Source organism: Hemiscyllium ocellatum, chromosome 12 (genome assembly GCF_020745735.1).
Source record: "Hemiscyllium ocellatum isolate sHemOce1 chromosome 12, sHemOce1.pat.X.cur, whole genome shotgun sequence".
Taxonomy (NCBI): domain Eukaryota; kingdom Metazoa; phylum Chordata; class Chondrichthyes; order Orectolobiformes; family Hemiscylliidae; genus Hemiscyllium; species Hemiscyllium ocellatum.
The window spans coordinates 36,558,975-36,580,660 of record NC_083412.1 but is presented as its reverse complement, the minus strand read 5'-3'; the positions used below and the strand labels follow the sequence as shown (position 1 = coordinate 36,580,660).

The 21,686-nt window shown below is 40.7% G+C and overlaps 1 protein-coding gene across 1 annotated transcript in view; it reads right to left on the bottom strand.

Annotated features, from left to right (window-relative positions):
- The window catches only part of LOC132820918 (cilia- and flagella-associated protein 47-like), a 491,537-nt gene that overhangs the window by 116,733 nt on the left and 353,118 nt on the right, over nucleotides 1-21,686 (bottom strand). The window contains 1 exon segment of the mRNA XM_060833275.1: nucleotides 888-999. Coding sequence (XP_060689258.1) covers nucleotides 888-999 — 112 coding nt within the window.

The window sequence follows — 21,686 nt, the reverse complement described above, 5'->3', positions numbered from 1 at the left end:
CAAAACTATCCACAAGCAGTCAACAGGAGGAAGGGGATGTTTATTCCCCTCAGAGGGTAGAAAACCTTACAGCCAAAACCTCCAAAGAGAGTGAGAACATGTATCTAAAGAGATAACTGGCAGAAGCCCAGCTCCAAACTTGGCTGTAACACCAAATGTCACATCATGACCTATTCAGGTAAGAATCCCAGAACGTAGTCCTTGGAAATATTTGAACCCACCTGCACCATCACAATTCAAATATCCTCCTCTCAATTCCCTTCAAGCTTTGACAGACATATTGCCTGATCTCTTTTCCCTCTGATGCACAATCTGTATTTCAGCACTATTGGAGTTTTCTTTAACCTCACAATCTCGGACAAGAGTTTTGAAGTTTAAGCATCTCTGGACAGGAAGCCAATAAATGTCAACAAGCACTGAGCTGATTAGGACTGCTGGCAATTGGTACAGGCAGCAGAATTTTCAATCAGCTCAATTTACTGCAGTTGCAGCCAGGAGATTAGCCAGGAAAGCATTGAAAAGTCAAGTTCAGAGGTAACAAAAGCAGAAATGTGAAATTAAGCCAACGATGAACTGAAGCAAAAGACAGAAGTGGAAGTAAGTGATCTTAGTGCTGTTGGGGCAAGTGGAAGCTGATAAAATATGACACCAAGATTGAAAACAGACTGATTCAGCCTCAGACAATGGCCAGAGAGACAGAGAAAGACTCAAGGTCAGGAAACTAAAATTATAGTGTGGAAGGGCTGATTTATCCAACATCTAGTTGGTGCGCATTTTTGCTCATTAAGTTATGGATGTCAAAAATCCATCTTTAGCATAATGACATTAAGTTACTTTTCTGTAAAATGCATAGTCCTAGACAAAAAAACAAGCGCTTTGATACTCACGACTTTTCTAGGATCAATCTCTACCGAGAAAACTCCTGGGTTACTGTTAACTACTTCCAATTTCAGAGTCTCAACAGTAGAATTAACCAGAGGGATCACCTGCCAAACCCGTCTGCACAAAAAAATTAGGACACAAGGCACAGTTAATACATTGGTATAATCATTTTGTGTCGATCAAGAAATAGCTGATATTTTAAGTACATCAATGAATAATTCATCCTGCATGCAATTTTTAGCAGAATTGCCACATTATACACAAAGTGTTAACACAAAACATTAAATTAATAATCAAAATGTCATTTAAGTAATGGACTGAGATGCTTTAATTTCAAATTAAAGCAGTATTTTTTTCTGAACAAGAGTAGCATTTATTGAGTTTCCTTTCAGTATCTATTTTGTGCTGGTGCACTTATTGTGAGATATTTTGGACAACGCAAATACTCAGCTGTTCTTTGGAATTATACAGGGATAAGTGGCAAATTCCCACCATGCTTTTCCTATCATGCTTTTCAAATTAACTTTACCTTAAATTGAAAACAGATGCAAAATCATCTATGGAAATAAAATTGCTGAATAAAAAACAACAATACTTTCATCTAGTACTCATCACTAGCTGAAATATTGCCATGGAGATTGTACATCCATTCTCCATACAGTCTTCATGGCAATGCCTCAACCAGTCAAATCAACATTCCAGCCAAAAGCACACTTTTCTCACACAGTAAAATTTATTGCTCCCTTTGAAATTTGGAATTCTTGCATCTGCCCTGATGGAAAACGTTAACAGCATGTCTCAGTAATACTCAAGTGGAGTTCCCACCAAACAGTTTCCATAGTGGGGGAAGGGGATCAGACATAAGACTAATTAGAATGCAAGACATTTTGTCCCAAGCTAAGCTATTACCTACTTATTGTGATCTCCTCTCCTAAAGATACTGTTGAGTTGCAATTTCATTCATACTTGATTCACTTTGCTACCTCAATCAAAATGCCCAATAATCAATTACAATCCTTTGCAACAAATGCTCATTGCTTATTTAATTGCAGAGACATCACAACAGAATCCAAATCATATATTAAAAAGTACGCATATCTAATGAGAATAAGAAGCAGAAACAGAAAATGTGGTTTATTTTTCCCTTTCTCACATGTGAACTGAGGATTGTTTTGGGACCTTTGCTGTCTGTACAGCTTAGTAAACAGTATTCTACTGATAATGCCTTAACATTGGGGAAATTTAATTCATTGCCATCAAAAGCCAGACTCTACGGCCACATTTCAGAATTGCAGATGTGATTGCATAAACAACTTTAGAAATTCACTTTCATTTCTGATCAAAGGTTGGCCCAGTGTCTGGATCACTGGAGACAAGATATGACACAAAACCCATTGATCTCCACAGGAGTTGCCTGCAAAATTTGAACTTTTAACATGCGATTAATTTACTCTCTGGGACATTGTGTAAAAGTATCTGACCCTGAGCTACAATCGGAATTTCAGACAGTTCTGCAGTACTTACCTGGATAGCAATGCTGGAAATGTTGGACAAATTAAAACCTCATCTATCTCCTGAGACCCTGACATCCTATTGACACCCCTAGGTAACCCATATCCAGAGGTAATCTAACTCCACCTCCCCTTCAACAAGCTGACCCTCCCAACCATGCTAACCCCTGACCATCTATCTACCATATCTCCAGCTGACTAGACTTAACTCCCAATACCTGACTCCTACCTGACCCCACCGGACTACCCCTCCTGAGCCAACTACCCACCCAACTTAACCCAACTACCTGACTATCCTCCGATCCAATTTGACTAGTTTGTGAACTGATCACCCCTCACAACTTGACCTGATCATCCCTGACCACTCACCCACCTGAACTACCTGGCACCCCACTCATTTACCTCACTCATCTGTCGACTTTACCCTTTTTTATTACTCACTCACTCACACATTCACTAACATTCAAACTGGACCTTTAAACTGACCCAGTGCTATAAGGGCTATGTCCAGTCCTCCCACTGATCTACAGCTTTGGAATGGATGCTGTGGTGTGTGGTTCTGGGGATTCTGGTCTCAGTAGACCCACCAGGAAATGCAGAGTATCATTGGGACATGTTAAGGTTCGAACATAGTCACAAATCTAATGATGCTTGCTGTTCCATGGAAGGTCCAGGATAATATAATCTTCTGATTTCAAACAGGCCAGTTAGGTCATGTATGAATATCAAGTGTACCTTAGGGTACTCTAAATGAGCTGTTGTAACTGTGGTGAAAATCTCACCCACATTTATCCAGTCTTTCTCCCAATCTTCCAGCAAAGTTACAGTGTCTTAATCCCAAGGAAACTCCACATAAGGATATTCATAGATGAACTCAGCACAGCAGCCTTACTACAGGGTAACAAGTTGTGGAGAGCTAATGCAGTCCAATTTCATTAATGCCAGTTCATTTCCACAGATAATCCTTACGTAACCTTTCTGAATTTTGTTGGTCTTTATCTTTGGACTAAGTGGAGTAAAATCAGACCTTGGTCTCAGTGGCTAGAACTTTTGGTCAGTGGGAAAGTAATCGAGTTCACTGCTCAAGATCTAGTGACTTCTCTGGGCATGCACTTCCTTTACTTAATATCATTATGAATCTGGGATTCAAGTTGAGGGAATCTCAAGGCAGTAAGCACTTTCATCAAGCAGTAGAAACAGCCAGTCACATTTAGGTATTTGTTCAGACAATAAAGAAAAGTAATCTCTTCACTTTTAATTTTTAGACTTTACAGATGAGGGAAAAGGAAGAGATTGGGACATGGGAATAAGATACGGCTATGACATTACTAACAAACTTTAAACCTTGAATTTTTGATCCTGGATGGACAAATTTGATATTTCACTATATAAAACTACCTTTTCATGGTCAGTGAGGCAGTTCTATAGTAATTCTGAATTTAATAGAGAGTACACTGTTTAAAAACAAAGTTGTACATTATTAAAGAAGGTGTGGCACTTCACAGCACAACTAAGAGAATAAGATGAAAAATTCCCATCAGTTTAATCATTTCCAATTGATTACATTTGGGAGGAACTTCAACACCACAGTGAAAGAAGTTTCTAGATTTCTGCATGTAACTGTGCATTCGTGTTCAGTGTTGAAGGGTAGTGACAGGAACACTGGCTGTTTTGCCAACAATACAATCATAAAATCTGACTATAATGAACAATTCAACTGTATTTTCCCCATCAGAAAGCAGTGCGCAACAAGAATTCATATCTATACATAGAAGACTGGCATATGATTATTCCCTGCCTGAATAGAAGGTGGTAAGAAATTGGGTAGGTTGACTCCAGACAGATACTTAACCCATTCTCACTGCCTGCACAATTAAGTGCTGGGAAAGTAGATCTACTAGGGACCTTCTTGTTTCACCATCAATTGAGACCCTTTAAATCACTAATGAATGATCTCCAACTAAGAACCTCTGCTGGACAAAACCAGATTTCTAGTTTCCTGGTAGGCAATGAAATGTCTGGTTCCCCAAGTAACCTGCACATTGAGTTGTGTGTGTGGCCTCCATTTGCATCTCCATCTGGGGCCAATTTGGGGAAAGGATGGATGCAGGGAGCCAGACACTGAAGGTCTGGTCACATCCCTTCTCTGCCTCTTCCCACCACCTTCACCCATCCCAGCCCCCCAAAAGGAAATCCCCATCTCATGGGAAGAAAATGATGTACCAGCTCACTGTTTGACCCCCTAAAGCCTGGGTCTCTAGTAACAATCTTTAGGAATCTAAAGTTGTTGGCCTCTGACTGGTCAGCAGCTTCTAGGGTGTTAGGCTTTCACTACTGAGGCTCATGATTCACTCACTTGTCAGCTCTTAAGTAGCTAACTGCACATTTGTCCAGTGAGTTTTCTCCTTGCTAGGTGTGAGAGTCAGTCACCCATAAGGACATTTGGCCCCACATTTAATACATGAGGCACTACATCTTGCCCATGCAACTAGACTATTCAATACAGCCAGTCTACTTTAGTATTGACCTTCTTGCAAACAATAGTCTCAGTCTCAACCACTACCCAATTTAATACTGAATATTTGCATAGTTTCTCTCAAACAGTAATTGAACTCATTAGACCAAATGCAAATTTTCCTTCCTCTTTCTTCCAGTTGATCTTGTGTCATCATTGAACTCTCAATGTAGATCATTTAGCTAGATGGAGGAATGTGCTTCTCTCTATCCTGTCTAAATCCAGTCATGTATCATACCACACTGTAATCTGCATTGATTTTAGACAGACAATTTTTCACATCCTTTCTTTATTTATATTTCCTTTAACTAGACAGCATCCTTGTGAATTTTGCACACATAGTCTCTGATGTCTCACTGAGATTTTATATTGACTTATTATTACTAGTATCTTTAATACTTTTTGTGATAAAAAGACACTGAGTATCGTTCAAAATGTCCAATCCACTTGCTGTTTTCCCATTAACATTTGAACTGTATCCAAAATTCCTTTGTTCCTTCACAGCACAAAGTTCACCTTATTAAGAATATAATATTAGATATTTACAAAATATATGACTTCAGATCTACTTTCATTCAATTTGATGTGCCATTTTTAGCCCATTCCTGCATCTTATCAATATCCTATTAAAGTTCCGTTGATCTTCTAAATAATGAATTATACCTTCGATTTTGTCATAATCTGAAAATTTTAACAGAATTCCCAATTGACTGGTGTACAAATCATTGAGAACTCAGTGAACCATTCCTTCTTTATGAGGTTGAATCATTTGTGTCTTTGACCCTTCTTTTCAATTTATTACAGGGTCAGATTCTTTATGCCTGAACTGCAAGCTACAGCTCTATTTACACAATTTACACATATTAAAAAAATGACATTTATAATTTACAAACATAATTTAGTGCTTCAATTACATTTTGTTAAAGGGTTTAAATATCAGTTATTATTTCATGGGAAATTACTGGAGCCTTTCTTAGCTACTCAACACTTGTCTATTTTTTCTGTATAAATGTTACCATATAAATTTTATATACAAATTAAATATTAATCTTGCTATGTTTAGTTTTTTTCCCAAGAAAAATGTAATTGCATAGTTAATGCTATAGATGATAGAAGACTTTGACTTCAGGAGTAAAAGTATTCTCATCAATTTTGGTGAGGAATTGAAATTGGAGAATTGTTGTTCTTGCTGTTGTCTTTAATAATTTAGGAGTTTGACACTTGGAAGGAATCTAGATGTCTAGATATTTCTTTAAAGTGGCCAATGAAAGGACAGTGGATTTTTGTTTAAACAAGGCATAGCTTCAAAGTCACATGCCTTGCGATTACTGCTTGTTTAATGGAAACCTGGTGCTTTGGGTTACGACTGTCAGGTTGCACTGACTTCTTTGCAAATTGTTTGGAGTTGTGATCAGTCCAGGGAAGAAAAACTGCTTTCCAGTCCAGTTCTCCTGTTTCTGGAAAACCTCTTGTTGTGGTACCTAGTGCTCTGGCCAGCTTAAATCTTTAATGTCCTTTAGAAAAAAAAGTGCCCAGATAAAGGAGCTGAACTCCAGAGATGAGGTGAGAGCAACTGACCTAAATGTCTCTCTACTGTTTGGATTCATGCCATGCACAAAGAAAGACAGTTGTAGTTGTTGGAGGTCAGTGTCGCAGCCCAGGAATCACTGCAAGAGTTCCTTAAGGTAGTGTCCTAGGCCGAACCATCTTTAGTTGCTTCACCAGTGAACTTTCCTCCATTATAAGGATAGAAGTGGGAGTGTTCTTTTGATGACTAGACAATATTCAGCATCATTTGTGATTCTTCAGATAATGAAGTGCCAAATAATGTGCAGCAAAACATGGACAGCATCAAGGCTTGGGCTGATAAGTAACAAGTAATATTCATAGAACATAAGTGCTATGCAATGATGATCTCCAACAATAAAGAATGTTGTGGTTCTGTTCGCCGGGCTGGGAATTTGTGTTGCAGACTTTTCGTCCCCTGTCTAGGTGACATTCTCAGTGCTCGGGAGCCTCCTGTGAAGCACTTATGTGATGTTTCCTCTGGCATTTATAGCAGTTTGTCTCTGCCGCTTCCGGCTGTCAGTTCCAGCTGTCCGCTGCAGTGGTCGGTATATTGGGTCCAGGTCGATGTGTTTGTTGATAGAATCTGTGGATGACTGCCATGGAATTCCCTGGCTGTTCTCTGTTTGGCTTGTCTTATAATAGTAGTGTTGTCCCAGTCGAATTCATGTTGCTTGTCATCTGAGTGTGTGGCCACTAAGGATAGCTGGTCATGTCGTTTTGTGGCTAGTTGGTGTTCATGGATACGGATCATTAGCTACCTTCCTGTTGTCCTATGTAGTGTTTTGTGCAGTCCTTGCATGGGATTTTGTACACTACATTGGTTTTGCTCATGCTGGGTATCGGATCCTTTGTTCTGGTGAATTGTTGTCTGAGAGCGGCTATTGGTTTGTGTGCTGTAATGAGTCCTAATGGTGATAGTAGTCTGGCTGTCAGTTCAGAAATGTTCTTGATGTATGGTAATGTGGCTAGTCCTTTGCGTTGTGGCATGTCCTCATTCCATTGTCTTCACCACAGGAAAGCCACACACACAGACCAAGTCCTGAACTACAAAAGCAACCACCCCAACACACACAAAAGAAGTTGCATCAAGACACTGTTCGAAAGGGCCACAACACACTGCAGCACACCAGAACTGCAAAAAGAGGAAGAAGAACACCTGTAAAATGTATTCGCCAAAAACCGATACCCCTGCAATTTCATCAACAGATGCCTAAGGGAAAGACAATGGAATGAGGACATACAAGAAGAAAAATACTACATTGGACAAATAGGAAGAACACCAACTAGCCATGAAATGACACGGCCAGCTATCCTTGGAAGCCACACACTCAGATGACAAGTAACAAGATTTTGACTGGGACAACACTACTATTATAGGACAAGCCAAACAGAGAACAGCCGGGGAATTCCTAGAGGCATGGCACTCATCCACAGATTCTATCAACAAACACATCACCCTGGACCCAATCTACCGGCCACTGCAGATGACAGCTGGAACTGACAACTGGAAGCGGCAGAGACAAACCACTATAAATGCCGGAAGAGACCTCACAGAAGTGCTTCACAGGGGGCTCCCAAGCACTGAGGATGTCACCTAGACAGGGGATGAAACATCTGCGACACAAATTCCCAGCTCGGCGAACAGAACCCACAACAATTAGCACCTGAGCTACAAATCTTCTCACAAACTTTGAACAATAAAGAATCTCACCATTACCCCTGACATCCAATAGTATTACCATCACTGAATTCCTCCATTATTAGCATCCTGGCCATTACTGTTGGTCAAAAACTGAGCTAAACTAGCCTTATGCATATGAAAGCACATTAAAGGCCAGGAATTCTGAAGCAAGTAACCCACCTCATGTCTCTGCAATGCCTGTCCACAATCTCCAAGCCACAAGTCACGCATATGATGGAATATTCCATACTTTCCTGAATAGGTGCAGCTAAAACAATACTCAAGACATGTCACACCATCCAGGACTAGGCAACCTTCTTGACTGGCACTCAATCAATTATGTTCAAAGTTCACACTCTTCACCACTGAGGCACAGTGGGTGCAGTGTGCACCATTTACAAAATGCATCACAACAACTTCCACCACTTAGCTGGTCAAGCACAGCAGATACATGAAAGTATCATCACTTAGAAGTTCCTTTCCAATCTACACACCAACCTGACTGAAGCAGAAGTGCAAGTTTAAGGATGTGCGGTAAATCATTTAGAACTGAGATTAAGATAATTTTTTTCACCAGGGAGCCTGTGGGATTTCCTACCACAAAAAGCAGTCAAGGCCAAAACACTATAATTTCAGGACAGGGTTGGACACAGCACTTGGGGCCAAAGGGATCAAAGGATATGAGGGAAAAGCAGGAAGATGTGATCAGATTTGGATGATCAGCTATGACTATAATGATTGGTGGAACATGCTCGAATTCCCAATTGACCCACTCCCGTTCCTCTGTTTTTTATGACTTGGAAATATATCATCATTCTTTCATTACTGTTGGGTCAAAATCCTGGAATTCCCTCCAGAATTACTGTGGATCATTAACTGTGATCCACAGCCTGCAGCAGTTCAAGAAGGCAGCTTACCATATCTTTCTCTAAGGCAATTAGAGAGTATTGCTCTATCGGCGACTCCCTGATTATTTTTTTAACTGTTGATACTGTTTTCTGAACAAGCAGCAGTACAAGATTCCAGAGGTATCTTCATGGTGACATCCCATCTTTGTGCACCAGATCACGAACCCAGTCTGAACACTTTTATTTGGCTTTCTTGAGCAAAGACTTATTGGTCAAAAATGTTTTTGTTATCCCCCTAAAGTGAATTGTTGCGGAGAGAAATCTGTGTTTTGATTTTTTTTTATTTTTCATGTGTTTATACTTGTTATTTAAAGTAGTAAATGGTTTTATTTTTATATTACAAAGTGTGTTAACCAATTTGCATCACGATTGAACAAGATTTGTTCACAGAAAGACAATAATGTGTGTTAATTAAATAAATCTGATTGATAGATATTTTCATTTTAAATCCATTATCAAGAAAATATGCGATTGGGTGTTTTGGGATCAAGGATAAACAATTATAGTTATGTTATGACAGACAAGGATTCTTCTTGTTTTGATCATAACTTTCCATAATGTGCTAATTCTCCATTCTCACCCAGATTTTGTTAACGAGATAAAGAGGATAAGAAGGATGGAAAGCAGCATGAAAAAAAGTATCACTCTTTTGCCTGTTTTGTTAGCTTACCAAATACATAAGAGGGTTAAATAATTGTTCAAAAATTGTTGTTATGGAAATACCTCCAAAACTATGGTCAGGAATTTCCACTGGATTTAAATTCTGAAGACAAATGTCTCAGCTGATTACAACAGATCACAACATTGGTCAGTGCCAGCATTCTGCACAAAACAGGAATTTAAAGTTCTTCCACAAGAAAGTGACTGATCCCTGCTCCTTCACAAGGGTAAAGGGCAGCAACTTCTCTCGCTTACCTCACACTCACAGGGTCAGTCTTACTTGACCACTGCACTGACATCTCATACTCAGTCACAGTCTGCAAGTCACAGCATCACTGCATGATGTGCCCTCTGTTATGGACCAGACCAGACCCTTCAAAACATTTCAAGAAAGTATCCCAGACCCCAAATTTGCTAGTTGTTTTAAGCAGGTGTAACACAGATATTCTCGGAGGGATGCAGTTGGTCAAGCCACTTTGTTTTAAACAAAACAGAATTTATTTACAGTATTACCAAATGAAACAAACAAAAGAGAACAGAATACCTAATAACTTAAGATTAGCGTAGTGCTAGAAAAGCACACAGGTCTTTTGCCCAAAACATTAATTTTCCTGCTCTAAGGATGCTGCCTGACCTGCTGTGCTTTTCCAGCATTACTCTAATCTTGACTCTAATCTCCATCATCTGCAGTACCCACTTCCGTCTACCTAATAGCTTAACCGATCTGAACACCCAACAGATCATTCCAATTTAATGATGCTGTTCCAAATATTTGCAACAATCCCCATAAACACTCCTTGGCACAAAAGGTAAAATCAAACACAGGGTCTTACAGGAAAGGAGCCAGAGAGAGAAGGTCAGCATGGATCTGCTTCGTTGGGGGTCGAGAGTGTGTTGCTGGAAAAGCACAGCAGGTCAGGCAACATCCGAGAAGCAGGAAAATCCACATTTTGGGCAAAAGCCCTTCATCAGGGAGGGCTCAACCTCTCTCTTTATCTCATTGCAGGAGAGATTAAGAGGACCAAGGCCAGAAAGGTGGTGGGGTACAAGATATGAAGACCCCCACTGCTTTCAAGGATGAGGCAAGAACAGTTTGGAAAGACTGGGGCTTTTCCTGCGGTGAAGAAGAGCGAAGTCTAAATGACACTGCACTCTGTCCTTCTCAGATGTGCATGAAGACAAACACTTTGGTCTGCTTAAAATTATTCTACATTATCACCTACTACTCCTTTTGCTTCTCTTCTGCTGGTGCTAACAGAAATGTCACCACCTGTGCCAGCACCATCTCTCAGGAGAAAGCCTGTGGACCCTCACAGGATGCATCAGCAAGGTGTTCACCTGTACTCTCCATCACTACAGAGACAGTCAGCTCAATAGCTACTCTAGCCGATCTAGGCCTACACACAATAGTTTTTGACATCGCAGGCCTGCGTCTTTAGCTACTGAATTATTGAGTATCTTGATTGCATAGAAGTAAATTGGGAAGGGGAAGCTCATATTTTGAATAGAGTAGAATTCCCACAATGTGGAAGCAGGCCATTCTGCCCATCAAGTCCACATTGACTCTGCGAAGAGCATACCACCTAGACCCCGCCTCCTAAACTATCCCTGTAACCCTGCATTTCCCATGGGTACTTCAACTGAGCTTGCACATCCCTGTACGCTAGGGCAATTTAGCATGGCCAATCCGCCTAACCTATACATCTTCAGACTGTGGCAGGAAACTATAGCACCTGGAAGACATGGGCAGAATGTGCAAACTCTACACATTCAGTCGTCCGAGGGAGGAACTGAACCCATTGTGAGGCAGCAGCGCTAACCACTGAGCCATGGTGCCACCCTGTTGGTGAGTTGCGCAATTGATGAGATGCAAATGTGCTTATGTAGGCTTCTTGTGACCTGATCGCGAGAACCAAGGCTCCAATAGATTGTTGTATCGGGCTTAAACATTTAAACGTTGTTTCTTTCTGTGCCGATGCTGCCAGAGCTATCAAGTTTCTTCAGCACTTTGTTTTTACTTGAAACATTAAGTAATTACATTTGATATTTCAATTTTTGCAGTAAAATTAGCAATGCACATACCATACAAAAAAAATCTGAAGTCATTGACTCCATTGCATATTGACTTGCCTGCCTTCATCAAGCTGCAATGTATTAATTAAAACTTCATGTCTTTTTAATGAACATTTTAAAATGAAGAAATATGCTTTAATTGTTGATAGATTACAGTCTTCACTTAAAACGGTTGCTTATATCAGCCAAATAATAATTTGTTTGTTTGCATCAACATCAATTTTAAAGTCAAACCTCCTTAAGTGCCTTGTTTATTTTGTGCATATGGGCCAAATAGAGAGCTGGAGTTTGCCTTCAACCTAAATGAACCAGATTAAATCAATTGTTGAATTATTGCAGCTTGTGATAACTTTAGTGTGTCCAGATGAATATCGGTCTGAAACACCAGCCATTTTGTGTTCAGATATAAATCCATATACTGTGTCATTTCAATATCTTTACTTTTCAGTTCTGAGGAAGGGTCACTTGACCCAAAACATTAACTCTGATTTTTCTCCAAAGGTGCTGCTGAGCTTTTCCAGCAATTTCTGTTTTTGTTTTTTTAAAACTTTTAATATTGCTCAGCCTTCTTTAACACAGTGCAGTGTCAATTTTAACTGTCCTCTCTCTGAAAATCTTACAATTGTAATTAAAAATTAATTTTCAACTTTTAAAGCTGCCAGATATATGGGCCATTGCCCTTGTCAGACTGTACTATTAAATCCGGCAGAGTTCGTCTACTAGCCACTCGGTAGACTGCAACTTTCTACAAGCATGTGTGATTTTCTGCAGTTATTCCACATGACGCAAAAGCTGGGAAAACAGGTCATATAAATTTATACATCTTTAAAAATGCTTTCTAAATGAAGGACTAAATGAAGGATTGTTAGAAAACTAAATAATGTAATCATGTCCTAATTTTTAACAAAAGGTGTGATAAAACATGGACATCAAATAAAGCAATGTAGCAGTAACAATCTGCTAATACAATGCATGGATGGAAGAATAAGTTAGCCACATACATTTATTCAGATTGCAATTTTACTGTTACAAAGATAGAATTGGGAGCTCTGTTGGAAAACAAATTGTCCTTATCCTAAGCTAAATTATCATAGTAACACAGAAAATAGGAGAGGTCATTCAACCCATTCTTTGGAAGTTATGCTTACTGTCCCTTTCGCATATCCAAATCAATTTTCCCCTCAACATGTTTATCTAATTCAAAGATAGTAGTGAATCTGCTTAAAACACGTTGTCAGGTATTGCGTTTCAGAACTTTCCAACTCCTTGCTAAATAAAAAGCCCTCATTCATCTCTGATTCTTTGGCCAAATCACCTCAAATCTGTGCTTCTGATTTCTGGTGCTTCTCAAATATCAACAGTTTATCCTTATTTACTTGACAAAAACATTCATTATTTTAAATGTCGCTTCTTAAATCTTCACCTTCTTCTGGAAACATTCAACAATTTATAGTACAGAAACAGTCCATTTTGGCTGCTGTGTCTGTGTCAACCAAAAATAAACTTATCCTGCCTAATGGTACTTTCTCATTCTTGGACAACAGCTTTGAACGTCATAGTACATCAAGTACATCTCCGAATAGTTTTCATTAATGCAATAACAGTTTTTACCCTCACACCCTTTCAGGCAGAGATTTTAAGACCCCAACCAGCCATTGGGTAGAAATAATTCTTCATAATTTCCCTATGATCTCTTTACCAATCATTGTAAATTTGTACTCGGTGGTGAATGACCTCTTCGCTAGGGCAAATTATTTTAGCCTATCCACTCTATCTAAACCTATTTCAATGTCAGACACCTCTGTTAAGTCCCTGGCTGTCTGCTGCCTCCTTTGAACGAAAGGAAAGATTTCCATTGTAGTGATTAGAACGAGGTTGAACAGGTGGATCTCATTGAGTAGAAATTCCCTGATTGGCTCAGATTAGCAGCCCCAAACAGGAAGCCTGGCTGACATATAAACAGGAATCTCAGAATGTCTCCTCACTATTGGAACCGACTCTGAATTAGCTGGTCAGAGTCCATGTACTGTGCTTGTGTAATTAAAAGGTTATTGAGTGACAGGATACCAGCCTCTGTTTGGTTATTTCAGCCATCTACCCAAACTTTCCAAAGCTGGTAATGTTTTCTTAACTCTCTCCTATACTCTCTTTCAATGAGATCACATCCCTCCTGTAAGGCAGTGACCAGAAGTGCAAGCAGTACTGCAGTTCTGACTTAACCAGTGTTTTATTTGGCTCTAGCATAGTATATATCAGCAGGCCGAAGATATGCTTCAACTATGAAAGAAAAGCAATCATATGCCTTCTTAATTACTTTATCTAGCCATGTTATCCTGAAGGATCTTTGTAGATGAACTCGAAGGTCCCTCTGTTCCTCCACGTCTCAGCATCCTGCTGTTTATCGTATAGTCCCTTGGTTTGCTCTCTGCAAATATTATTTCACACTTTTGAGGACTGAATCCCATTTGCAACATTTCTACCCAGTCCTTTAATTGTTTCCTGCAGTTGTACAGTCCATTTCTCATGAATGGCACACCCAATTCGGTATCACCTACAAACTTAAGGACCGAGTACAATGCGCTGAAAAGACCTTCAGACACAAACATATGTATCAGCATTACATTTTGCTCCCTGCCACCGAGGTAGTTGCATTGAAACCTACTTTTTATACTGTGTGGGCTGGCATCCTGTCAAATTAAGTACAGGACATTTCACTGGTAGCTACAATTGACAGATATTCCAAACGTAGATGCATTTGATCCTGCCTAGGAAGAAGGCAAGACTTGTTGCATTTCCTTGAAGACGTCACTGAGGAACATTTCAAAGAACTGAGTCAGTTTTGCTCAGTTGATTAGAGGCAGTCAAAGTACAAGGTTGCTACTTTCAGATTGCTGGACAGTCACATAGAGAGGGGTAACAGAAGAAGTTCCACACCGAAACAGTGCTAGTATAGGAGGTACTCAGCAGTTAGGGCTCACAAGCCCTAGCAGTCAGTAAGTTGAGCAAGGATTTCTAGTGTGGGCTTAGAAAAATCCTCGGAGCTGTTTGGAGCAATGGGGCCTTGGAATACAGAGGAACCACGATTGTCCAAATATCAATTGTCTGAATTTCGAATTAACCGAAGATCTCAAGGTACCGATAGAAACAATACCTCAAAGAGGTGTTTAAACACTTTTGGGGGTGTGGGGGGGGGGAGGGGGGCAGACGGGTGGGGTGGGGGCTCACATACTGTCTGCTGCTGCCTAGCCTCCTGAACAAGGAGTGGATTTAGCAAGTGCTCGCGATGTCAATTCCATTGAACTGATGGAGGTGGGGGGGGCTTCAGTAATGCTAGAGGTCCCTTACGCATAAGTGTGTGTCTGCTCAGAAACAAACCCTGAGACAGAGAGAGGAAAAAGCAAACTTCAGAAAACTCCAAGCCCCAGAGGGGAGGCACTGAATCAATTAACCAAATAATCAATTATTCGAACAATATAGTACCCACCCATCTCGTAAACCTTGGGAATCGTTGATAGTTTAGTACAGCTGAGATTGTGGATGAAGGAAGCCCAAAGGCAGTATTTGTTTGGTGCAACTGAAAAGTAATGGAATTCAGGGAAAACCCGGCATACTAACCAACTAACTGAAACCAAACTACTGCAAAAATGGTGGAATTGTACCGTGAGTAGATGCAGGAGTATAGTCTCAAGAATTCAAAGGAGCAAAGCTGCAAGGAAAGAGATTCTAATACCAGGTTCTGAGCAATCACTGAGGCTGGCCATAATAGAGTGGTGTTTGACAGCTCTGAAGTTATATTTCAAAAAGTGAACAGTTTGAACTCTTTGTAAATTCAAAATGGGATTTGCAGGGCTGCCAAGAGTCATTTGGGATCTGTCTTGCCTGTATTTGATATTTAATGTGCTCTCTCAGGTGTGTGATGATAGTTTGTCTGTTAATTCATACTTGTGCTAGTTCTGAATGATGAATATCTCTTAGATATTATGTGATAGCTTACTTTTACTTCTCTAATTTCTGTGAAGTTTAGTTTGATTGTTCAAAACTATGGAACATTATGGTTTTCTATTTGTGTGTATTTGGATCTTAAACTTTATCTATTTTAAACAAAACGTTATCAGCCCCTACCAGGCCATAAGTTAGATTTGGGAGTCTAGCTGGGGAATTGTAGCATGACTTTGCACCTAACTTGTCATTTACAGGGGAATCTTGATTATCCGAACAAGATGGGTGGGCACTATTTCGTTCGGCTAATCGACTATTCGGTTAATTGATTAAATGCCTTTCCTCTGTAGCTCGGAGTTTTTAAAGTCTGCTCCCCGTTCAGGAAACTGCAGAAGCACATAGCACGCGAGCCCCCACCCCCAACCCCGCCTCTGTCCAACACCTCCCCCTGCCCCGCGACACCGCCTCCCAACCGTCCAACACCTCCCCCCGTCCTGTCCAACACCGCACTGGACTGGACACCGACAATGTTGCTGCTGCTGCCTTTGTGACGTACGTCTCCAAACAGCGCATGTGTGTGTCTCTCTCACACACACACACACACACACACACACACACATTGACAGGTTCCACCTCTGCAGAACTCCAGGGAAAGTGTGGGGAGAGAGAGAGGGTGGGAGGTCAGTCATTTGGACTCGGTGCTTGTTTAATTACTGTAAACAAAAGACGCAAGCAGTGTTGGAAACACGTCTTTGATATCATGTTTCTATCGGGACCTCGAGCTCTCCTTCAGATAATCCGATTTTTGGATCATTGAGGTTCCTCTGTGATTGGTTTAGCTATTACTTTCCTGACCAGAATACCATCTGAGTCTTTGTTAAAAAGCTTGCTGAAATCCATGCTGGTGATGCTAAATCACTCAAAATGTTCCTATTGACATTTTTGTTGCCCATTCAAAAAAATTCAATCAAATTAGTAATCTAATCTAATCTAATCTAATCTAATCTAGTTAGCCACAAACATCCTTTAACAAATGCATGTTTAGTGTTGTTAATTAATCTGTACCTTTCTAAATAATGACAAATTTTAGCGATTTTTGAGTAGGTTTGTAGCTCAGGTTAATGATCAGTGAGCTTGTTGAGCTGAAAGATTTGTTTTCAGACGTTTTGTCACCATACCAGGTAACATTATCAGTGAGAGTCTCTGGTGAAGCACTGGTGGTATGTCCCATCTCTCTATTTATAGGTCTTGGTTTCTTGAAAGCAAATCTTCCAGCTCAGCGAGCTAATTACATACTTAATGACTAATTTTGTCCTCTAGTACATTTTTCAATAATTTTTCAGCACCAAGGTGAAACTGACCAGCTTATGCTTATTCAGTTTCAACCTTCTGCCTTTAAACAACAGTATGACATTTGCAACCGTAGTCCTCTGACATCAGGTCTGTAGTCAAAGACATTTGGAAAATGATGGTCAAATCCTCGGTGGTTTTTCTCCCTTTCTTAGCTTCGCAGTCTTGGCCGCCTGGGACACATTTTGTCTGTGTCCAATGTTTCAGCTACTTTGAAAGATGCTCGTCCCATAAGATATAGAAGCAGAAATTAGGCCATTCAGCCAAGCAAATCTGCTCCGCCATTCAATCATGGCTGAGAAGTTTCTCAACCCTATTATCTTGCTTTCTCCCTGTAACCCTTGACGTCCTTGACAATCAAGAACCTATCTCTGTCTTAAGTATACTCAATGACCTGGCCTCCACAGTCTTCTGTGGTAGTGAATCCCATAGATTCAGCACTGTCTGGCTGAAGTAGTTTCTCCTTATCTCCCTTCTAAAAGATTTGCCTTTTACTCTAAGGCTGTGCCCCAGATCCCAGGCTCTTCTGCCAATGGAAACATCTTCCCAATATCCACTCTGTTCAGGTCATTCCGCATTCTGTAAGTTTCAATTAGATTCTCCCTCATCCTTATAAACTCCATCAAGCATAGTCCCAGCGTGCTCAAATGTTCCTTACATGTTAAGCTTTTCATTCCTGGGATCATTCTCGTGAACCTTCTCTAAAGATTGGAGGACATCCTTCCCAAAACTGCGCACAATACTCGAAATACAGTCTGACCAGAGTGTTATAGATTCTCAGAAGTACATCCCTACTTTTAAATTCTGAGTCCCCTTTAATATGTTACCTCACTATGTTTATCCCATGCAATATTTCACATGCTTCCTCCTGAACAACAAGGTTCTACTTTTCTCCTCTTCTGTGAAGAAGAGACTCATTTTTAGGGAACTACGTCCACAGCTGCCTAGATACTGTGGGCAATTAAGCATGGTCTATCTATGTAAATTGCACAGCTTTGGACTGTGGGAGAAAACTAGAGCACCTGGCGAAACCCACACAGACATGGGGAGAATGAGGTCTCATTCCTGATGAAGAGAATGCTCAAATCATCAAATGTCCTGCTCCTCGAATGCTGCCTGACTGGCTGTGCTTTTCCAGCTCCACATTCTCGACTCTGATCTCCAGTATCTGCAGTCCTCAATTTTGATCAGTAGTTAGCACTACTGTCTCACAGCATCAGGACCTGGGTTCAATTCCAGCCTCAGGTGACTGTCTGTGTGGAGTTTGCACATTGTCCCCATTTCTGTGTGAGTTTCCTCTGGGTGCTCTGGTTTCCTCCCACAGTCCAAAGATGTGCCGGTTAGGTGGATTGGTCATACTTAAATTGGCATAGTGTCAAGGGATGTGCAGGCTTTGTGGATTAGCCATGTAGAATGCAGGGTTACAGGGATAGGGTAGGGGGAGGGGTCTGAGTGGGATGTTCTTTGAAGGGTCAGTACCCCATTTGCTGTGACAAAAATGAAGTAACCTGTAGCAGAGCCTATGAGGCCTCAGTTGCTCCATTGCAAAGGCTATCCCAACATCTCCTGCAGCTAGAGGAGCTCAGATCAGAAGACGGCAATTAGGATTGGTATGGGACAGAATTGTAGGCATGAAGGAAATGATCAGTGGAACAAGTAAAGGGATTTCTTTGCCATTAAAGTTTGCATCATGTTGGGTGTGTAGTATTTTTAGTTTGTGGAAGAGTGCTGAGAATCTCATTCATCTCATGATTCACATTTTACACGTTTGTCTGCAAATTTCACTAAAGTCTTGCCCATGAAGCTTCCTTTCCCTGCATACTCCATTCTTCTGACTTCAAGATTTTTGACAAATTTCACTTTCTTCATACTAGAGGCTGCTGGGTGAGATGTTGCTCTCTGAAAGCTTCTTGCTAAATTTGTTCACCTTTCAATATCTCTTCTGTTTCCTAGGCAAATGTTTGGTCACAGTTACTAATCTTTCCTCCTTAAATGTCCACATTCTTAAACCTCAAAAAATAAAATCCTGTTGGCATTTTTCAAGTTGCAGGGAGTACTACACCAGGCAGGTTGCACTTCACCAGTAACATTAGCGTACCACAGCTCTTGGAACAAAGGACAACAAAGAACAATACAGTGCAGGAACAGAACCTTTGGCCAATCAAGTCTATGCCTACACATTTATTCCTTCCATACTATAAGTGTCTTCACTTACAGGATTTGTATTCCTCTATTCTCTTCCTATTCATGTATTTGTCCAGATGCATCTTGAATGCTGCTGTTGTGTCTTCTTCCATTACCTCCTCTGGCAGCATGGTCCAGGCACTCAACATTCTCTGTGTGAAAGCCTTGCCTCACACATCTCTTTTAATCATCCCCCCTGCATCTTGAACCTGGGTCCCATAGTAACTGATCCCCTCCACCCTGGGAAAAAGGCTCACTTCCCACTCTAACCATGCCATTCACTATCATATAAACTTTATCAGGTCATCCCTCAACCTCCTGTGTTCCAGTGAAAATAGACCCGGTCTATCCAATCTTTTCTCATAGCTAAAATCCCTCATACCAGGCAACATCCTGGTAAACTTTTTCTGTACCCTCTTCAAAACGTCCAATCCTTCTGGTAGTGTACTGACCAGAAATGTGTGCAATATTCCAAGTGTGGCCTAAGTAAAATTCTATAAAGCTGCAGCATAACTGGCCTGTCCTTACACTCAATGTCCCTTCCAATGAAGGAAAGCATGCCATAGGTCTTTAATACCTTGAGAAAATGAGGACTGCAGATCTGAGGACTGCTGGAGATCAGAGTCGAAAGTGTGGAGCTGGAAAAGCACAACAGGTCAGGCAGCATCCGAGGAGCTTTTCCTGATGAAGAGTTTATGCCTGATTCTCCAGCTCCTCGGATGCTGCCTGACCTGCTGTGCTTTTCCATCACCATATTCTCGTCCTTACTACCTTTATTACCCGACCAGGGCAGCACGTGGCACAGTGGTTAGCACTGTTGCCTCACAGTGTCAGGGTCCCAGCTTCAATTACATTCTCTCTGTGTCTGCGTGGGTTTCCTCCGGGTGCTCCGGTTTCCTCTCACAGTCCAAAGATGTGCAGGTTAGGTGAATTGGCCATACTAAATTGCCCGTAGTTTTAGGTGTAGGGGAATGGGTCTGGGTGGGTTGCTGTTCAAAGGGTCATCGTGGACTTGTTGGGCCGAAGGGCCTGTTTCCACACTGTAGAGAATCTAATCTAAAAACCTACCTGCGCTGCCACCTTCAGTGATTTGTGGACCTGATCCCACTGCATATCAGTACCCCTAAGGGTTATGCCATTCACTGCAAAATTTTCATCTGTACTTGACCTTCCAAAATGCATCATCTTATATTTGTCCAGATTAAACTCCATCTGCCATTTTCCTGCGCATGCCTCCAACTGATCCATATCTTTCTGTTACTCTGATAATCCTTCTCACTATCTGCAACTTCAACAAGCTTTGTATCATCACAAACTTCCTAAATTAGGCCAGCCACATTTTCTTCCAAATCATTTATGTAGACAGCGAACAGCAGAGGTTCTAGCACTGAATCCAGTGAAACACCACTCATCACACCTCTCCATTCCAAAAAGCATCCTTCCACTGCTACCCTGTGTCTCCTATGATTAAGTCAGTTCTGTATCCATCTTGCCAGCTACCCCTGATATCATGTGACTTCATCTTTTGTACTAGTCTGCCATGAGGGGCCTTGCCAAAAGCTTTACTGAAGTCCATGTACACAACATCAATTGCTTTTCCCTCAATCATCTTTGTCACCTCTTCAAAAAATTCAATCAGGTTTGTGAAGCCCAACCTCCACTCCACAAAACTATGCTGTCTATCACTAATACTTCCATTAGCTTCTAAATGCAGAAAGATCTGGCCCTTGAGAATCTTTTCCAATAACTTCCAAACTACTCTTGTGAGGCCCACAGGCCTGTAATTTCCAGGATTATCCCTGTTACCCTTCTTAAACAATGGGACAACAGAGTCAAAGCTGAAAGTTTTCAGAGTTATGTTGTGTGTCAACAATAATAACTTTGAAGACTGAATTTTAAAGACTCACTCTGAATAATTAAAATGAAATTTCCATGAAATAAAAGTACATGACAGTCATGAATAGACTGGAAAGTGTTATCAGAAATGCATCAAAAGAAATTCACACCATATACACATCTTTTTATTATGCTTATATCACTGTACCCTAAAGGTGCTCAGTTATTATATTTTCAGTGAATTTTCCACAACTACATCTTACTGCAACTATACAAAGTGCTGATGCGACCACATCTGGACAACTGTGAGTAGTCTTGGTCCCATTAAGAAAGGAAGTATATAATTTCATTAGAGGCAAGTCAGAGAAAGTTCAGATGATCCCTGCATGAAGGGATTGTCTAATGAGCAAAGGCTAAACAGATTGGGTCTCTACTCAGGTTAAAATCAAGGACTGCAGATGCTGAAAACCAGAGTCTAGATCAGTGTGGTGCTGGAAAAGTACAGCAGGTCAGGCAGCATCTGAGGAGCAGGAAAATCAACGGTTCGGGCAAAAGCCCTTCATCAGGAATCTCTATTT